General features: G+C 38.7%; 1 protein-coding gene across 1 annotated transcript; it reads right to left on the bottom strand.

The window, feature by feature from the left end:
• Nucleotides 1–697: 697 nt before the first annotated feature.
• LOC111147600 (mitochondrial fission regulator 2) lies at nucleotides 698–13,410 on the bottom strand. The gene is made up of 7 exons (XM_022503732.1): nucleotides 13,149–13,410; nucleotides 12,418–12,534; nucleotides 8,329–8,433; nucleotides 7,725–7,837; nucleotides 6,551–6,696; nucleotides 5,135–5,492; nucleotides 698–1,197 (listed from the first exon to the last, which is right to left on the bottom strand). The coding sequence occupies exons 2-7, from the start codon at nucleotides 12,478–12,480 to the stop codon at nucleotides 990–992; spliced, it is 993 nt and encodes a 330-aa protein (XP_022359440.1). The 5' UTR covers nucleotides 12,481–12,534; nucleotides 13,149–13,410; the 3' UTR covers nucleotides 698–989.
• Nucleotides 13,411–21,529: the final 8,119 nt, after the last annotated feature.

The raw sequence follows: 21,529 nt of genomic DNA on the forward strand, positions 1-21,529 counted from the left end.
TGAGGTGCTTGTAGGTGGCTGGCAATAAAATGCTGAAGAGTGAGCAGTGAGACAACCCCGTAATCAATCCCTCATTCACCCACCATCACTGGAAGTGTGTCCCACACAAGCGACTCGCGTATGTGACTGAAGGTTTTCAGACACCCTAAAATGTTAATAAACCAAGCTCCAGTCTCTGCTGTGCCAGTTAGATGAAGGGTTACATCTAGATTACTTTGGCACTCTGAGGATTATTTCCTCAGGGAGAGACAGGTAATACTAAGTTAGTTTTAGTTCTATTTATTTTTAGGATGGTGCTGTGAGGATCAAATGAGGTGAGCAAAAAAGTACTCCCAAGTTAGACATTTCTACACAAATGCTAAACATTAATTTTTAGGAACATTTGTGCTTTATGATTGTAGTAATTCTAAAGTACACTATACTTTTTTGCCTTCTTAGAGTTAAGAATTTCCAGAGTTGACATGATTAATGTCAGAGATGGCACACGCACACCGAGTAACTCAGAGACGGAGTGGGGCCGTTTCTCCCGCTCTGATCCATGCCGGGAGCCAAGAAACGTGGTCACTGAAGAGAATTACGATCCTAGCTACTTTTTAAAAAGCACTGTTAACATTCTATTTAACTAAATAATCCAGTCTTTATAGTTAAGAAAAATACTGGGAGTATCTATGTAACTCCATTGAGGGAATCTGTCACCATTCTCTGGTCTCTGAGTTTCAGACATCTTGTCCCAACTGCAGACAGCGACATCAAGTTAGCACCTGTCAGGAGAAACCTTGACAGACTCACACACAAGTATTTTTCAAATCAAGTGTTTTATTTCAAAAAACTTCATAGTAAGCCAAAAAGCTAAAAAGAATGTGTGAAAGGGAACAGAAACCACAGAAACAGACGCGGTTCCAGCCAACAACCGCATGGCCCATTCTGTGCAAGTACTTCAAGAGAACCTGAAGGTGAAGATGTATCATGAACGACACACTTAAGAAAAATTAAAACACTAACTTTACGTTATTATAGCTCACTCTTGAAGTTTCTGGACTAGAAAACGGAGAAGATTCCCAAGACCTATTTTCTTTCTCAAAGGAATCATCTTCTTGGAATGCAAACTTCTGCTTAAGTGCATGGGATATTAAAGACACTGGATCCCAATGTGAATCTTGTCTTTTCCTCTTATGAATGGGTCTACCTCCAGGTGACCTATTTAAAAAAAAAAAATGTTTTTTAATTAAAGCCTTGTGTAATGTAGCTCCTTAATGACAAATACACCAGAAATATAAGCATAATACATTACAACCTAATGATTCTTCAAGATTAAAAATTTTCACCAAAGAACAAGGAATCTGGAAGGCACAATGAATTGGGAATCAGAAATCCAAGAAACCATGGTTTCTTCTGGTGGGTAGGACTCCACCACAATCTTGTTGGGACCTGAGATTATCAAATATCTCACTGTGCTAAAGATCTTTATTTTTAATTTTCTCATTTTCCAATGGAAAATTTAAAGAATTATTTAAGAACTTTCTAAGGGGACTAACTGAATTCATGAAGAGAAAGCTATTGGGCCAATCATTCATTCAGTCTTCACTCAATGCTTACTACACCAGATTCCATTTTATAATTTGAGAGTACAGCCATATCCTACCCCCATGGAATATTCTGGTGACAGGAAATCATCAACAAACAAGCGAGATCACTGCAGACAGCAATGCATGCTATGAATAAAATTAAGTAGGTAATGTGACAGTGACTGGGACAATAGCACCTTAGATGAGATGACCAGGAAAAACTTCTTTAAGGAAATGGCGTCCTCTCTATAAATGACCCCAAGTCAGCGTTAGTGTAAACATGCAGTGGAGGCATATGTGAGAAAAAAGAAAAACAAGTTACAGCTGGAGCGCAGAGTGACATGAGAAATAGATCATGAGGTCAGAGACAGAAAAAAGGGCTGGACCCTCAGGGTACTGAGAGGCCACAGCAAGGTGTCTGGATTATATGCTAAGCATGATGGAAAACCATCAAAGGGTTTTAAGCAGGGAATGGCCAGATTGAACTTCAAGTTTTATTTGTTTTCTTTTTTTGTTTGTTTGTTTTTAAAGATTTTAAGTAATCTCTACACTCAGCATGGGGATTGAATTTATAACCCCAAGATTAAGAGTCACATGCTCCAACTGAGCCAGCCAAATGGCCCTGGACTTCAATTTTTAAAGGATCACCCTGATTACTCTATGGAGAAAAGGTAAGGAGGCAAGAACACAGAGAGGCCAATTAGGAGGCTATTGCAGAAGTCCAAGTTAGAGATGGTGTCTTAGATTGGGGGTGGCAGTTAGATCATGAGGGTACACACTTTTTTTTTTTTTTTAATTTTTAATTTTTATTTATTTGACAGAGAGAGAGATCACAAGTAGGCAGAGAGGCAGGCAGAGAGAGGAGAAAGCAGGCTCCCTGCTGGGCAGAGAGCCAGATGTGGGGCTCGATCCCAGGACCCTGGGATCATGACCCGAGCTGAAGGCAGAGGCTTAACCCACTGAGCCACACAGGTGCCCGAGGGCACACACTTTTGAACTGTATGCTGATAGAAAGGAAATGGGAAGGAAAGGAAAAGGATGATTCTAGATGTCTGGACTGAACAGACACCTGGGTGATGAACAACTGAGTGATGGTGTTGCCATTTACTGAGATGCAAAAACTTGGGACAGAACAGGTTTTCAAGGTGGAGAAAGTGGACAGGTAGGAAGGAAGAGTTCTGTTTTGAACACGTGAAGCCTGAGACACCTCTGAGACAAGCAAATGATGTCAGGCAGGCATTTCATCAAGTAGGCATCGAATACAGAGGAGAAAATCAGGGATAGAAAAATAAATGTGAATGTCATTAGCATATCAATGGTATACACAGCCACAGGACTCCATGAGATCACCAAAGGAAACAATGTGGATATAGAGAGAAGGGGACTGAGGTCTGAGCCTTGCACATGCCAACATAGACACCAGGCCGAGAAGCAAGATTAAGCAAAGGAATAAGTCATGGCCAGTGAAGTAAGAGGAAAACCATGTGTGATTTCCCTGAAGCCAAAGGAAGAAAGTGTTCCAAGGAGGAGGGAACCACAGAGTGTATCAAATACTGCCAAGATATCAGGTTAAGAGGAACACTAAGAACTGACCATTGTATTTAGCAAGAGAGTCACTGGTGACCTTGATAAACAGCAGTTGTCAGTGGAGTGATGGGGACAGAGACCATATGACAGAGGGTAGAAGGCGGCAGTGAGAAAAGCAAAAAACTATTGACAACAAGAATTTATACCAGAAAGAGGAGCACAGAAACAAATAATACCAAGGATATACGTGTTTTGAAGATGGGAAACAGTCAAGTATGAGGAGAATAAAGTAAAGAAGAAAACTTTGATGATACAGAAGACAGAAGGGATAATTTTAAGTAAAATCCTTGAGAGGATGAGAGAGAAGGGGAACCAGTGACCCAAGGAAAAGCCTGGACATGAACAATGATACTTTATTCACAGTAACAAGATAGAAGGCAGAGAACATGAATAATGACTTTGTAAATGTAAAGAAGGGGAAAGTCTCATCTGATTATGGAGTAATGTATAATGCAAGGTTAGCTGTAGAAAAATGAGATACTGGGGGTGGAGGGTAGAGTCTATTGGCCTCCTTGCTGTGTCTCCAGTGATGGTAGTAGTCGGAACACAGTCTGACACTGACTGGGCCCAGTCGGCCCTCTTGCTGGAACAAGTGTGCCCATCTAGCCACAACATTTTTCTTTGTACCAGGTGCTTCACAAATGATCAAATCATAACCTCATTAATAATGAAATGATGTAGCTTTCCTAACACTATTATATAGAAAATATATTTATTTTCTCACAAAAAACCTCAATGAGGGATTTCCAAATGAACATGGCAGATCTCTGTGAAATACTACTAAAATGACAGTAAAGAAATGAAAAGGACACAATACCCACAAAGACAAAGAAATTATGAGAGAGTGCATAAGAACCACAACAAAACATTGAAAGCTGGAAAGCTGATGAAAGCAAAGATAATGGGGGGTGAGCTGCCTTCCTGAAAACAGGGACCGAGGAGAAGTCTACACACTGAATGAAAGGTAAACTCAAGACTGAGTCCACAAGTGCCCAGCATAAGAAATTCAAAAAGGAACTCTTCAGGGCATGGCATCATGAAATTTCCAAACACTAGGACTAAAGAGAAGATCTTAAATGTTTCAAGAATAAAGAAAAGGCTGCATACATGGTACCAGGAATGAGAATGACATCAGCTTCTCAGCAGGAACACTGGAAGCTAGAAATCGATGGAACGACATCTTCAAAATTCTGCAGAAAAATGATTTTCTGCCACTGTATACCCAGCCAAACTATCAATGAACTGTGAGAATAAAACAGTAACATTTTCAGATATGCAAAGTCTTAAAATAGTCTCCCTTTTTATAGATCCTTTCTCAGGAAGGTATGGGAAGATAGGACACCCCAGAAATGGGTAAGGCAACACAAGTGAAAGGATACAGAATGCCCGTGATGATGGCCAAGCAAATTCTTAACATGGCAACAACACAGCAGGCTTGCAGGAACCAGAGATTGGAGCAGGACAGAGGGCTCCTACCAGGGAATTTATTTTAAAAAGAAAAAGAGAAAGAAACTCAGAGAGACATTAACTGCAATAGAAAATAAAATTATTCAACAAACAAAACGTAACTATAGCAAAGGAAATGGCTTACCTGTGACTGTTTACTGTTATAAAGATGTAAATTCTGAATACTGATTTAAGTAAAGCCTACAGATTTAATTACATTGGGAAGATGGAACAAGAGGAGTATTTGTGTACGTGTTAGAGGATAGGATGGCTGGGAGAACATACTCTTGAGTTTTAACAAAGGGAAGTAAATACAGTTAAAGTATCAAGAAATAGCAAAGGAAGTATGTTGTTTAAAAAATACAGATAAGACACTAGAAGGAAGAGTAAAAAAACTGGAAAAGGATTTTTTCTGGGAGGTGTTTGGAGTAAAGAGGAATAAGAGAGAAGACTTGTCTGTGTGTACTTTAATAAATACAGTAAGTCACTAAAACATTAACAGAACTTGGTTCATTTCTCAAGTTATGGTAACATACCGTTCAATAGCACGAAGTTTAACCTTATTCATGTCCTTTAGTACATCCAACATGTTTGGAACATCTTTATTTTCCTGGTTTTTTGAATGACTGTAATTGGTCTTACTGTCAGCCGGGTGCTGTTTTTTCATTTCATTTGCAGAATTATCTGAGTCACACATATTATTAGATCCTGACTGTGTGAGAGGAGAACAGGTCGGCTGTGGAGAAAAAAGCTGAGGGGGCAGTGGAGGAGGAAGAAGAGGAGGAGGGAAAAGCATTGAACTTGAAAATGGATCTGGCTGGGCACTCAGTTCAGCAGTCCCTGGTGATGGTCTTTGTCCCAAACCACGAGGCTCATCATTTAAGTCAAAGAAGCCTAAAAACAAAGTAGTCTTTTGAAAAATCATGCAAAATTCTCTCTAACATACCACATAACTAATTAGAACCAAAGCAGGAACAATTTCTGTAATGTTACTGAAATAATGATAGGGTGGCCAGGAAAGAGAAGGAATCCCATCTGCTTAGTAATTTTGATAAGAGTCAAACCAAAAAATAAATTTATTTTTAAACCAATTAGGATTGTCTGTGTAGGCCTTTTAAGGGAGGAAGGGTGAGAATGCATTTTAAGAAGAAAACTATAAAGTGCTTTCTCAGTAATTAACATACAATCTGAATTTCATCATCTATTTTTAAAAAAGATAAATATAATTAACAATTTATAGTTAGAAACACTCAAACTGGTACATTATCTTTATGATGACACTGTAGAAACAAACTATTTTCTAGGCAAGAGCCTAGGATGGGTACAGAGTACTTAACTTTCACAACAGACTTGCTCCCTAAAGACTGTTCTTAACATGACTGGTTTAAAAAATGTATGTGTGTATCTCACTTTAATTGCCATTATATAATATTTATATATTATAAATATACAACACTATATGAACATTTCATGTTATATATGAATTATACACGTGTGTATATATTACATGTATGTTCTTTAAAGCAAGTCACATCTCTAAACATGGAGAAAAGAATCATCTGAAATACACTATTCAACTTGAATTTGGTGGAAGGATAGCAGCAATAACTTCAAGCTACAAATACATGCTCTTCTTTCAAATTAATATGTCCTTCCTCATAAATTTCAATGCTTTTCTGAAGAGGTAGAAAAGCTTCCTTAGGAAACAGTCTTTTTAATTCAAAAGCCCAATCTTCAGCAGTATAGCTGGAGCCGATACCAGCCCCCTCACTGCAAACGTGCCTTAACTTACTCTAAATAAACACCACGCCTAGTAATTGCACATCCCCAAATCCTAGATTTACCGAACATCACTCACAGGCAGTGCTCGCATCAGACACTGTCATTGGGCAGCGCGGACAGAAACTGCTAGCCCCGCCCCATCGGACTGAAACAAACCCCACGTGACTCACCAACAAGCCTACTGGCTTTCAGTTCCCTCCTTCCCACGATGGCAGCGATCTGGGTGCGAAGAAAAGTCAGCTCCTCTTCAAGGGCAGCTATCTTTTTAAATGCAGCTTCACCTACAGTCCCGTCACTTTTCATTTGTTTATTCTGTCTGAGAATAGGTGAAAATGGATTTCAAACTGGTTGAAAAGAATAGAAAAATTCCATTTTCTCCTCTTCTTCACGTTTCCATATACTATTTCTGTGCATAGAAGGAAAAAGTACACAATGACATAATAGAGGGAGGGAGAGAGAGTGAGAAACGGAAGGAAACTTTCCTGAAGCAATAAATTCTTTCAGTCAAAGAGGAATAAAGACACAAAAAAATTAGGGAAGTTCTCTTTATCCCTTGATTGTCTCTAGACTGGCTGAGGACAAGGACAACTTCTTATGTAACTCTGTATTCTCAATATCTGGAACACAACGGTTATATTACCGAAAGTGGTAAGTGAATGAAGGAACAAATCTTGCTCTTAGACTGTAAAACAAAAATAATTATCCTGTAACTGTTCTACTTATTAGGTTTAAACACAGTACAGATTGATTTATTTTGAAATAATGTTGATTTACTTAGAAATTCTACATATTCTGAATATAAGGTACTGAAGGGCCTAATTTAATATTCAGTATTATGTTAGGGGTAAGTTTGTGGTATTCTGTTTTAAAATAGATAAACCAGTTTGATACATAATAAATTTAGCCAGAATATTTGAATAATTGACCCTTATTGTGCTAACAGCCTATTACTGAACATATTAACAAATGAGTTAGTACTCCACAACAGTAACACATCCTAATTTTGAAATATTTTTAACATCATTGCCTGGTACACAGTAAATACTAAATACCTTTTGGTTAAATATATAAAATAAATAAATATATATAGTATCTAGTGTAGGAAACAGCTTTCTCCTAAAAATGGACATACTGATTCTGACATTCTTTTAATATTATTCTTTCCTAGTCCTGCATTAAGAGAAATGGGAAAAATGAGAAACACCCAGTCATCCTTATTAGGAAGACATAGGGCAGTAAAGACGGTAAAGACAGACAAAAGGCTCAATTAGTATGATCAAACTTCAACACATGCAAGAACTCAGATTATAGCCCATACCCATTTTCCAAAGTATATCAAATTACCGAAATCTGAGATAACTGGCTTCTTCATCATTTGCCACACACAGAGTATCAGCAAAAGATGGAACTACAGATCCACAGTTACCAGAGTCTACAGAGTTCAACAGTGGGATCAACTAAAGGAAAAAAAAGCAAAAAAAAAAAAAAATAAAAAAAGTCAGAGCTCGGCGGGGGGGGGGGGGGGGGGGGGGGGGTAGGACACATGCATGCCCATGGAAATTACATAAATTAAAAATACAAGAGTGAGTGAAAAGGAAAAAGAATATTCAATACCAAACATGCATCTGTTAGCAAGAAACAATACTGAGGAAAATGTTATTCTAAAGTCTAAACATGTAGCAATATCTCTACCCTGGTTAATATCATCTATCATGAAACACAAACTAGAAGAATAAAATAAGCTATTCAGGTGTTGCTTTGTACCTTCCCAACTCTGAATGTAATTACTCAAAGAAGTAAAAACAAAAACATACAACAAATGACTTGTTTCCACTAATAAGCTAAAGGTTTTTGGCTTACAAGAAACCTTTCTTCTTTTGTTCTACTGACTCTAGTACTGAGGTTATTTTAGACATAGTACTTAAACAATGCCTATTGACAGACTTACCTCAAAATTAGGCCTGGGACAAGGTTCTAGAGGAAGGATTTTCCCAATAATACGAACAATACTCCGAGCTGATCCATAGTCTTTATTTTCTCTAATCTGCAAAACCTATTTATACAGTGTTTGAAAAGTACTCTGTTAAAGCATGTTTATATCTTTGAAGAAAAGCAGATGTAAATGCATTAACACTTATTTAAAAAAAAATACATAATGGTATACTCAAAGTATTTTCTTCAAAGAATTAAACTTTATTCATATTTGTCTTAAAAAAAAAAAAAAAAAAAGGATGGGAGTTAACCTATATAATATTCCAGGAAGAACGGTCTTTCTGATAATGGCAAACACCTTTGGGAACTTTATTCAGAAAAACTGCCTCCCCTCTTCCCAGCTAAACATATCTTCTGGCCCAATCAAAAATCAACAATTTTGAGTTTCTCGAGCATGAGGCAGTACAGAGAAAACTCATGTAATTCCCTTTAAAGGTGAGATCCTTTTTAGAGGTATAAATAAATCCTCTTTAGGGGAACAAATGTAGATAATTTTAAAAATTCTTTACTTACAATGCAATATATCAGCTAGAAGTCAGTTCTTAAAAAGATGACAGAAATGAAATGTGCTACTGTAATTCAAATACCACCTATCTGTTGCCTTGGGCTTTCCAGACCGTATAAACTACTCCCACAGGAAGCTCCCCCAAAACAGGACATAACATTTCTGCTCTTGGCAGAGATTTCAACACAAAGAAAGCACTTTCTCTTTTTAAAAACCATTAAAACTTGGACTTTTCGTTTTTCCTCAGATCCTATAACAAGGACAAAGTTTATTACAAGTAACAGATATAGGTAGCATCCTAACAGCATCTTCTTGGAAATATCCAATAAGCAGATGGATATACAGTTCTGGAACTCGGGAAAAAACATCTGGGATTTAGATGGATTTGGGAATCATCAGCAGACAGAATACATGATAGGTAAAAATCGAAGCCATTTGACTAGTTGAGAAGAACTGGGGCTAGAGAGGAAGACCCGGAAGCCACTGGCACACTGGATGCCATCCCTCTGCTTTTAAGTAGTAAGGGTTCTGAATGTATCTGATCATATCCAAACACTTGAGTCTAAGATTAAATACTGATGCCACCAATTCCGCCAGCTCAGTCTACATAAAGTCCTCCATGAATTCTGTATTCATTCTCCACTCAACCGTAAAGGTCCTCTGCCTCTTACCCCTGTTTATCCAACTGAATTACCTTCTCACTCTTCATTAACAACGACACAAGCTCTTTTGAGTTAAGCCATTTTCCTCATTGTCTCAAAGACAAGCCAATATTATCCTAACTGCCAAGCACTCACCCGTGTGCCCAGAGGGCCCGGCTCTATCTCAAGCCCTGGAACCAGCTTTTTGCACATCTCTTCTAATGCCAGATTCACATTCCTCTACACATTTGATTCTCTCTGCTCTCAGGAGCTTCCTAGGCTCTGAATTCCGAAACTAGTTCCAAGGAGTACCATACAATAGGACACCTAACTACATATAACTTCATTTCATTTGCATTTTTCTCTTTGCTTCATTAGATTGTAAAGTCTTCGCAGGCAAAGACATGTTTGTGTTGGTTTTCAATCCTACAGGGTGGTAGTTCTTAACCATAGGTATACTAGAATCACCTTGGAAGGTGGGTTCCAAGAGAAATAAAACACAAACCACATTTGTAAAATAAATTTTCTAGTAGCTATATCTGAAAAGGTAGAAAGAGACAGGTGAGATTAATTTTCTTAGTATATTTTATTTAACTCAACATGTATATATTATCATTTCAACATGTAATCAATATTTTTTAAATAATGGCATTATTTTATATTCTTCTTTTCATACCAAGTCTTCCAAATCCATTGCATATTTCACACCTATCAGAGATCTCAATTCAGACATTTCAAGTGCTTGAAGATGACATCTGGCCAGTGGCTACCATATTGACTAGCACAGCCTGGAGTATACTGATCCTGGACCTAGTAACACTAGAATCTCTGCCAGCCTGAGCAATTATATTTAAAGTGTTCTATAGGCCACTCACATGCACTCTTCCTAAGAACCACAGGTCTGGAGGTTTTGCTACAGTGAGGGCTACTCACTGTACATAAATAGCCACCCAACTCTTGGTTAACTCGGATGGTACCTTCATGTCTTACTCTGCAAGTTCCATCCTGACAAATTCTTGTTCTTTTCTCTCATCCCTTCATTGCCACTGACCATCTTCACCATTCTGATGCTTGCTTCTCCTTTTCCTATTCCTGATCCAGCACCCTCATGCTGACTTTACTGGTGTGACTTTCCTACCAACCAGAGAATTTTAATTGTTTCAGTGATATGCTTACTACCAATCATGAACTATCCAACAACGCTTAGCTGGAGAAAAGAAATCAGAGAAGAGCAATATTCAGAAAGACTACAAATCCAAGCTGACTTCAGCTGAGTATTCTGCACAGGTATTCTGCAACCCCTTCAGAACATGACTTGTTCTCTACCGTGTTGCCCAAAGCAATCCCTAGTCTCTGCAATCTACAATGTCACCATTTCTGTAGTAGCCTTGACTTTGCTCTTAACTGAGAAAACGGAGAACTCCAAGGTGACAAACCTTAATTTTCATTTCTCTACATTCAAAACCTCTCCACCATCTCTCAATTTTTTCCTACTCAACTGTCCGTCTTTTTTCCAAGGCTTATATACTTATATTCTTTATCCAACTACCTTCTCAAGGGCACTGCTCAATCACTCACTATTTCATTTGAATCTTAAAATTTTTCCTGGCTGTGAGGTTCTTCCTCAATGCTTGCAAACATTAAGTTATCTCTAACATCAATTTGATGGTCGCTCTTGATCTCTTTTCACAAACTTTTCAAAAGAATGTGCTGATGCCACCTTCCTTCTTCAGTCATTCTTCAAAATACAAGGCAGCTACCATTCTCCACCTACAGAAACCCTTAAAGGCATCAATAATCTAATGATGAGCAAATCTTTTACTCAAGCTGCCATTATCTTTGATCCCACTATTTCTGAAATTCAAAATGCATCAATAACATCCAAAACATCTTCCATTCTGTCAAAGTCCATGAATTCAAATATCAAAAGAATGCAAATAACCTTAAATCTGAATCTCTTTTTCCTACATTCTAGAACCACTTATCTATCTGTAACATCTTTGTATTTATATAATCCAATAGCACATCTGGCTCACCTTATCTCCCTACTCAAACTAGTTCCTCATACTGAATTGCCCATTTATAATATTTATAATATAATAATTGCCTATTTGTAATTTATAACCAGTCTTTCAACTTTTGTTTAAAATCTTTAAAGTATCCTGGACTATTACTCTCTTCTAATTCACAACAAATAGCAACACTTTGCCCATTCTGTAAACCCAATTATTCTTTCTTATATTCAATCTCGTATTATAGTCTGTATATGTTTCTTATTCCTCATATTTTATTTTAAACATCATGAATACAAGAACCATGTATTGCTACTCTGTTATCACCTGCAGAACCAAGCATATTGTCTTAGATGTAGTAATGCTCCCTAAGTAGAGAAAATTGGATTTGCTTATAATTCTCAGATCTAAGTCATCCTCTCTCAAGATTTATGCTGAATTTGTTGAACTATAACTTGCCTTATATATCCAAATACCAAAATTAAATTACCTTAAATAAAACCACTAGCTAGTTAAAAATATATTTTATCTATGAAAGCAAAAATATATTTTGCTGCATTTGCACCTTTTGCTGGCATTTGACCTATCCAGTAAATAGGTTCCTAATAATCTTATCCTTTTTTAAGTAAACTCTACCTCCAACGTGGGGCTCAGACTCACAACCCGGAGATCAAGAACCACATACTCTACCAACTGAGCCAGCCGGTGCCCCTAATCTTATACCCTTTTAACTCAAACTACCAAAGGTATACTACTGCAAACTCACCTTCATTACACCTGAAAAGAAGCAACAATTTTGCCTTAAATGTTTACATATAGATCATTTTCAAAATAAGACCCAACAACAAATACAACAGTGTCATTCAAATCCATTAAAAGATATTTACCTGGTCTATGGGAACACCAAAATATTCCAGCATTTCTCTTAAGATATTCAATATGAGTGACATTGATGAGACAAATACATAAGCGAATTCAAGGAAACATTATCAGTTTCTTGATACCTTCAGGAAAAATAATTTAGAAAATATTACTCTCAACAAAAAGAACCAAGAAACAAAAAAAGAATGCCACAAAACTGTATTAAGTAACCTGGAGGAATCCTTTCGTTTCACATTACACCATCAACTAATTCTTTTGGCCAGCAGTATTTTGAAGGAGAAAGTTAAAGAGAAAGAGAGGAATGGAGAAGTGGGGATGAGCTCGTAAAGGAAACTTCAATCTATCAGTTAAATTTCCATTAAAAGTTCATAGGATGTTTAAGCCTTCATTAATAAATATCAACCAACAATGGATTGGACACCTGGCAGGAAAGGCTTTAGGATAGCTGCGATAGCGAAGTCTCCGCTGTCCAGGAAGCTCTGAGCTGAGCTCAGGCGACCCTTGAAAGAAAGCAGGCAGAGGGCCGACTCCAAGCTTTCCTAAATGAACAGCGGCTCTCTCTCACAAACGAATCCGGGTACCACCCATCCTCCTCATTTTAAGCTAAGGAATATGAACCCCAGATATACGACTTATTCACCCAGTAACAGGGCGAGCCTAGCGCCCCGTCGTGTCACTCGCTTTGGCCACAAGCCTCCGCAGAGGCTCTCCAACCCAGCTTGGTCGCCTTGCTTACCCTCCTCCCAAGTCGAACCTCCGAGCAACCACCGGAACATCAAGCTGCCCCGAATACGCAGTCTGCGAAGCTCGTGGTGCACCCGTCCTGGTACAGGAGCGCTCAGACGACGACCCAAGTCGGCCCGCGCGACACAGTTTGCAGGCCACGGACAGTAACGACGCCCCCCACCTACCCGGGACTGGGCACTGGAATCCCCTCGCTCAGCCCTGTTCCCTCCTGCGTTTCCCACCCACCCTGCGGCTCGCCCCCAGGACTAGCGCCACTTCCGCCTTCCTGGACGAAAATCAAACTCCGCGGGCCAAGCTCATGCCGGATCTCATTGGACTAGGCTAAAGACCGCTGCTTGGGATTGGCTGCGGAATGACGTCAAGTGAGTTACGGTTATTTCACCGGGCTGCTGGGATTTTTCCTGCCGCTTCTTCTAGGGGGCGGACCTTCCGCGAGTCAACCAATAGAAGCCTATAGACAACTGGTGGGCGGGGCGGGAGCGCGCAGAGAAGGTGACGCACGTGCAAAACGTGTCTTCATGTTCCTCCAGGTTAACCTACTGGTGTCTACAGCCGGGTGTTTTGGAGCCATTATGGGTTTTGGGCCCTGCCGGCGAGCCCGAGTTCGTGCCCGTTCGTAGAGAAAGTGTGTCGTCCCCTTCACCCAGACCCTAAACGGGGCCGCTCTCCCAAGTACTTTTGCCGTGGAGTCGCTATTTATTGTTTGACCACTTCATTCAGCGAACATTACGTTTATGGGACTCGCAGAAGCTAAACACAGTGCTCGAGGGGTATGTAGCTTTGCTGTACTTCGAACGTTCACTAAATAAACGCCGCTGGTTATCTAGGCTACCAGATACCGGCTGGACGTTAACCTGGCCTAGCCGATAATACTTAAGTGAGGACTAAGTCGTATCAGATGATACCCAGTCTTTTAAAAATTTCTGATCTGGGATTACTGGCTTCCTTTTTTCCTATTTCAGGTAAGGATGCACTGCTTACCGACTTATATTTTAAAAAGCTGGGGGAGAGGGTATTTTTAAAAGAATTTCTCTATGACTCACATTTATTCAGTACTGAAAGTCTGTTAATGTGCCAGGCACTATTCAAGTATGGGGAACACAATAACGAGCAATACCGGTTACGTTTCTTGCCTTGCTGGAGATTACATTCTAGTGAAGATTTTTTATTTCATTCATTCACCCACATACATTCTTGCTCCTCCTATCGCCAAACTAGAATGTAAACACAAGAATAGGTTCTTTGTTTTGACCCACACGGTTTCTGTAGTGCTTTAGAAGAATGCCTGGTATATGGGGGGCGGGGGTCTGGCTGTCAGTGGCATATGCAGCTCTTCATCTCATGAGGAATTGTAAGTCCGGGCTCCTCCTTGGGCGTTGAGCTAACTTAAAAAAAAAATAAATATTTAGCATGCCTAGTATATACAATGGGCAGTCAGTACTTGTTGAATAAAATAACTGGATATGGAATCAGAACTGACAACAGAAATGACTTGTAATTAAGTAATTGGCAGACCATCCCAACAGTCCAAACTAGAAATCATGAAAGTAGGGGCAGGAGAGGGCTGTTGGACAAGGTAGAAGAAGGCAAACAGATCAGCAACCCTACACAGAATCAGCAAGTCACAATTTTCTCAAGTTCCTTGTCTTTTCCTTTTGTGGATCTTGTAACCTCCTCTCTTTCCACAGCACCCAATAGGGCCAGATAACGTTACCAGCAGCAAAACTGCCTTCACCCTTCACTATTAAGAGAGCTTCACATTCAACTGATTGAGGTAGCAAGCTGGCCCCAGGTCAAATACTACACCCTCCATGAATGCTTTGCTGACAACTTAATCCTAACATTTCAGAGATCTTTCCTTCATTTTGTGTTTACTAAGCATTCATACATACTCCTTCTTGATAACCTTTAGAAAGATCTGACATTAATATTTCCCACTTGCTCACATTTACATGAAATTATTTCCTTGGCCATTTAGAATGATGCAAGATTCAGGAAAGGTTAACTTTACAGTTACGTTTTCTATTGCTTTTGAGTAGTGTTCAGAAATATAGTGGCTTGCTTTGTAGGATTTTCCTGGTTGTGTTCCCCTCCCCCAGTTTGACCTAGACCCTCTCCTCTTGTCTCTATCCTAGTCAATGATTCCACTTTCGATACTTTCTCCTCACTATGGGGGTCCGGTAAAGGGGAGTTTTGTCTTGACAGATCTGTTTTGAGAGTTCACTAGGGTAAAAGTGCTCAAGTCTCTCCAGTCCTTACTGTGGATACCTTGCATTCACAAGGGAGAGGACAAAAGTCCAAGTTTCAGTTGACTAATTTGAGATTCTGCTTTTCTCAAGTCTTTCAGAAGCTACCTCAAGCCTTCCTTCTATTCACATAGAAATCAGCACCAGGCAGATGGGTGGTTTCCCCCATCTGCTATTTGGAGATTCTTCACCTAGCTTAATTGCAAATGCTGTTTAGAGGTATTTGGTTTTGCGATTCCAGTGTGTTTTTCCATTTTCCTGTACTACTAATACAACATAGTTAATCATCATGCTATGTTCTGGATCCCCAACACCAAGAATGATTTATTCATCTTAACACCCAATGCCAGCCATACTTTTTCACTGAATAAATGAGAGGCTAAGGGCCAGTTTGGACAAAGGCTAGATAGATGTGTGTACTAAATCTTGCCCACTGCCCAGCAGAACCCCATTAGCCTGTGCCGTAAGTCTAAGTTTCTGGTGATGGGTGAATTCAAATTACTGTAATTATCTTAAGCAGTGGGACAGAATACAAGTCAACATTCTATCCAAGTAGGAAATATCCTCTCCAACGTTAACCACAGAGTTCATGTGATCTCCAGATTGGGTTGTACCCATCCAGAAAGTTCATTTAAATACATTTTTTAAGATTTTATTTATTTGATAGAGACAGAGCAAGAGAGCCAACACAAGCAGGGGGAGTGGGAGAGGGAGAAGCAGGTTTCCCACTGAGCAGGGAGCCCGATGCGGGGCTCCATCCCAGGACCCTGGGATCATGACCTGAGCTGAAGGCAGACACTTAACGACTGAGCCACCCAGGCGCCTCTAAATATTACATTTCAAGAAGAAAAATACTTCGGCCCTTTTTCCTTCTACTTCTGCCTATGCTTGAAGCCTCTCAGGGGTAGTACCAAAGCAGTACACTTAAACCAACCAGTGCTATTTAAAAAATTACACACCTTTTAAAATTGATTAAACCTTCATAATTATTTATTCAAAAATCTTAAATATTGAGAGCAATTAAGACCAAGATTTTCCTTGATATTAATATACTTCAAATTAACTCTCCTGAAAATGTCATTTTATCTGACAACAGATAAAACAGTTAAGACCCAACTGTATTTCAATGTCTACTATATATCTGTAATAATATCTTCACAATAAATTGCTATTTACTTGTAGTGACATATTAAAATTATAAAATCTAAGTTAAATGTTTATAGTCTAAAAGCAAGACTTCTTTTTATTTGAACCTTTAAATAATTTAAAAGAAAATCTAGGTTATGCTCAAAGGTCTTCTGTGTCTACAACTACTCATTATATTTTTGAACAAAAATAGTCTACTACAGCTAGACCTATCTAAAAGCATAAAAGCGAACTGCTGCTTGATTTTTTTGGCTCCATTTTTTTTAGAAGATTCATAGGACTTCACAGATTCTGTAATGTTTCCTGATACAATCATATGTTCACAAGTAGGTATGCCTTGACTCTTGTCAATCACTTAAAAAGAGTTGGTTAAAACCTAGAACACAGAAAAAATAGTTAAAGGATGCCCTTCCAGTCTTATTCTGCTTCTGGATCACCCACACAGTCAGCTATACATCAGTGCTGTTTGCATTTAGCCCTTCTCATTTTTAGCAATAATCAACTCACAATTTTCAATACTGTCAATGGCCCTAATAGGAATAAAAACATTCTACATTATAAAAATTCCAAGTAACTGATTTGGATTACCTTACAGCTAATAACAAGTTATTTGCCATCCAAAAATTTGACATATATAAAGAGTATACCCTAAGTCTTAAAAAACAATCTAAGTTCATTCCTATCACAACACTGAAAGAAATGTAGCAATATGCAGTATTTCTTTTTAATTATCACTGGTAACTTCAGTTGATAACATACAATTTAACAAAGGAAGCATCTGAGAGTAAAAGGTAACTCTTAATCTTGAATTAAGTAATCCAGAGAACTAGGAAAAAAGTTTTAGCTTCAGGCAGCACAGGCCTCCTGACAAAGAGATCCAGGTTCTCCATACTTCTATAAGCAGAAAACTTGCTTTTCACAAGCTAGCTACTCTACTTGCCAGGGGACCTGGGTTGCTCAGTAGGTTAAGGTTAAGCATCTGAATCTTGATTTTGGCTCAAGCGGATCTCACCCAGTGCTCAGTGGGGAGTCTGCGTGAGATTCTCTCCCCCTCTGCCCCACACCCCCAACTCGTGCACACGTACGCATGCGTGCTCTCTCTCAAATAAATAATCTTAAAAAAAAAAAAAAACTAGTTGTCAAATACCAGCTTATCGAGTCAGTAACAGTCTGTGTACCTATGGTTTGAGGTTCTGTCTCCTCTAAAGATGGAACATGTTAAAAATGATGAGGCAGGACAAAGTAATATAAAATGTCCTTCGTGTTCCTATAGAATTTGAATTTGACTCTATTTCCTCTTTTAAGGGAAAGCCCTTTAAATACTTGAGGACTGCTGTCAAGGACCCATCCCAGTCATCATTGCTCTATACAGTAAACATACCTTCTCCATCAAGAACCCATCTCAGTTACCATTTCTCTACAGTAAACATTCCTTTTCCAACTTATTCACAGGACACTGTTAGACCTCAAGCTCCTAGTTCCCCTTCCTTTAAACATATTACTTACTCTTAAAAACATGGTAATCCAAAACAATACACAAAAGTGACATGAGGCATGTATAAAAAGATTAATGATCTAACTTCTGTTCATTGCAATCTGGAATCTCTTCCATTCAGCACATTTTTTTTTTAAAGATTTTATTTATTTGTCAGAGAGAGAGAGAGGGAGAGAGCAAGCACAGGCAGACAGAATGGCAGGCAGAGGCAGAGGGAGAAGCAGGCTCCCTGATGAGCAAGGAGCCCGATGTGGGACTCGATCCCAGGACGCTGGGATCATGACCTGAGCCGAAGGCAGCTGCTTAACCAACTGAGCCACCCAGGCGTCCCCATTCAGCACATTTTAAAGCAACTTAGACTGTACTAGGTTTTAGCAACAGCCATAAAATAAATTGCCTGGTACCAATCAAATCTCTCTACTTACACAAGTATATCATGCTTTCACTATACATTCAAGGAGAGTTTACTTCATGTATGTATGGCATGTAGTATGTCTGGCATACACAATGCACAATGTGCAAAACTAAACTTTTATTCTGGGAAAGGAAGACATTTAAATGGAATGAGTTGCTAGCCTAAAAGAATGTGCTACATTCAATGAGCACAAAAAAAGAACTTGGATTTTTTGCTAGCATGCAAGATTTTAAGATAGGTAAGTGAACAAGGAGTGGGTAAGGCACAAAGGCAAAAAACCAGCTCAAGTTGTTCACCTTAACTAAGTTTAGGCAATGGGAAGACATGAAGGTTTTTAACTTAAAAATGATATTAATTTGGAGCGCCTGGGTGGTTCATTGGGTTAAGCCTCTGCCATCAGCTCAGGTCATGATCTCAGGGTCCTGGGATCGAGCCCCACATCGGGCTCTCTGCTCAGCAGGGAGCCTGCTTCCTCCTCTCTCTCTCTCCGCCTCTCTGCCTACTTGTGATCGCTTTCTCTGTCAAATAAATAGATACATAAAATCTTTTTTAAAAAATGACATTTTAAAACTGAAAAACATCCCTTTAGATGGCAACTAATGGATGAAATTTAAGGGTCAAAGAATACAATTAGGATTCTACTGCAGCAGCTGAGGTATCTTTACTACTTTACTACAGTATTATAGGGGTTAAAAGTGGGTAATGCTGATTTTGAAATCTGAGTATCGCCAACAAATGTATGCATAGACTATAAGCATATACTGACAGTAACCAGTTAAATTTGGTGTTTTATTATAGCTTTTTCATGCTTATATTTGGTGATGATATTCAATTTCTTTCAAAAAATTCAAAGTGTACTTAACATTCCCCTCAAGGCAGCTTCAGAAGTACCCTAATAAAAAGTTGAGTTTTCCCTTGTTGGTACATTATTATATGACCCTCCACAGTCAAGGGCCAGATAAGGTAGCAAACAATTACTCTGGAAGATGAAAATGGTATTCTTTTTCTGTGGCTTTACACATTCCATGAAATTCGCCAATTACTGTGCCAGTACCAAGAAGTTATCATTGCCAAATACACAGGTCATGCTGTGAACAGAAGTCCTTCCAAGTCACCTAATTTTGAGGTGTACTTACTTATCATCTACTTTTACTAAAAGGCATGCTCACTGGGAAGCCAGGCAACCCCAAGACATTACTAAGAAAAATCTGATTCTGGTTCTTAGGAGAAAAGCATTAAAACCCACTTGTCCAACCCTCTTCTACTTGCAAGAATCAAGATCATCTTCTGTACTTAAAGAGTACAGTAAATCAGTTCACTGTGGTAAACCATCTAAAATGTCTGTAAGAAAAATATTCCTCTTATGCAGAGATCATTATAAGTAAGGCACATTATTTGAGATTCTTTTCCTAGTAGTGAAGCACCATCCTAATGCCTGTGTTCTTTTTTTAACCAGTGGGATCCATTTTTAAAGGCTAAAGAGGTAACATGATAATATAAAGAGAACTGGAAAACTTAAATATACAACTTTAGCTTTATCTGCATAGTCAACACACACTAATCATTACTGAATTTTTGAGAAACATAAGAACACTAATAAATCTAAGCCACCTCTAAGGCTCTTGAGGAAGACAGTGGAATACAGCAAATTTCCACGTATTCCTGGATTCTAAGAAACTGAGTACTAACAAATCTTGTTGATTTAAAACTCATTAAGATGGACTCCTAATTTTTAATATCCACCTCAATGAACTGAATTAGAAATTAGACCCTGGACATTAAGATTTAACAATGGATTCAACAATATTTGATAACCCTAAATGCACGTTAACATAGTATTCTAAAATTTTGTTAAAGGATGTATCATGGTCTACTATTCAGAGACTAAGTCTAGTCAGATACAATTCCATGACAATACATTTTATTTCTCCAACTGCCTTCCCTATTTAGGAGCTACATAAATTGAAACAGGTCTCTGCACTTCTCTGAATGCAAAAGTAATACTGTTCCATATGGAAACAAATACTTCCAAAGGGATTCCAACTGAAACCCAAAAAAGGAAAAAGTGTTCATCATTAGCCATCAGGGAAATTCAAATCAAAACCACACTGAGATACCAACCTTACACCAGTTAGAATGGCCAAAACTAACAAAACAGGAAACAACAAGCGTTGGAGAAGATGTGGAGAAAGGGGAGCCCTCATACACTGTTGGTGGGAATGCAAGCTGGAGCAGCCACTTTGGAAAACAATGTAGAGACTCCTTAAGAAATTAAAAATAGAGCTTCCCTATGACCCTGCAATTGCACTACTGGGTATTTACCCCAAAGACACAGATTCAGTGAAAAGAATGGCCATATGTACCCCAATGTTCATAGCAGCAATGCCACAATCACCAAACTGTGCAAAGAGCCAAGATGCCCTTCAACAGACGAATGGATAAAGAGGATATGGTTTATATATACAATGGATTATTATGCCTCCATCAGAAAGGATGAATACCCAACTTTTGTATCAACATGGATGGGACTGAAGGAGATTATTCTGAGTAAAGTCAGTCAAGCAGGGAGTCTCAGTTATCATAGGGTTTAACTTACTTGTGGAGCATAAGGAATAACACGGAGGACATTAGGAGAAGAAAAGGCAAATTGAATTGGGGTAAATCGGAGGGGGAGATGGAAGACGAGAGACTGTAGACTCTTGAGAAACAAACTGAGGGTTTTGGAAAGGAGGGGGGGTCGGGGGATGAGTGAGCCTGGTGGTTATTAAGAAGGGGATGTAGTACATTGAGCACTGGGTGTAATGCATGAACAATGAAATCTTGGAACACTGAAAAAAATAAATTAAAAAAAAAAAAAAAAACTACGTAAACCTTAGAGCAAAAAAAAGCTAAAGGTCCCTAACAAATAAGCATACTTTATTTAAGGAAGCAAACTGGTATAGAACATTAAAATTAACCAGTACAATTCATTAAGTATCCACCAAAAGCTCTTACTTGTCTAACAAAGTTTTAAGGGGATAATTTGTCATTTTATTAAGCAAAATGTATTTGCCTTAGCACATAAATTT

Source organism: Enhydra lutris, unplaced genomic scaffold (assembly GCF_002288905.1).
Source record: "Enhydra lutris kenyoni isolate GAN:26980312 unplaced genomic scaffold, ASM228890v2 scaffoldscaffold17, whole genome shotgun sequence".
NCBI lineage: Eukaryota > Metazoa > Chordata > Mammalia > Carnivora > Mustelidae > Enhydra > Enhydra lutris.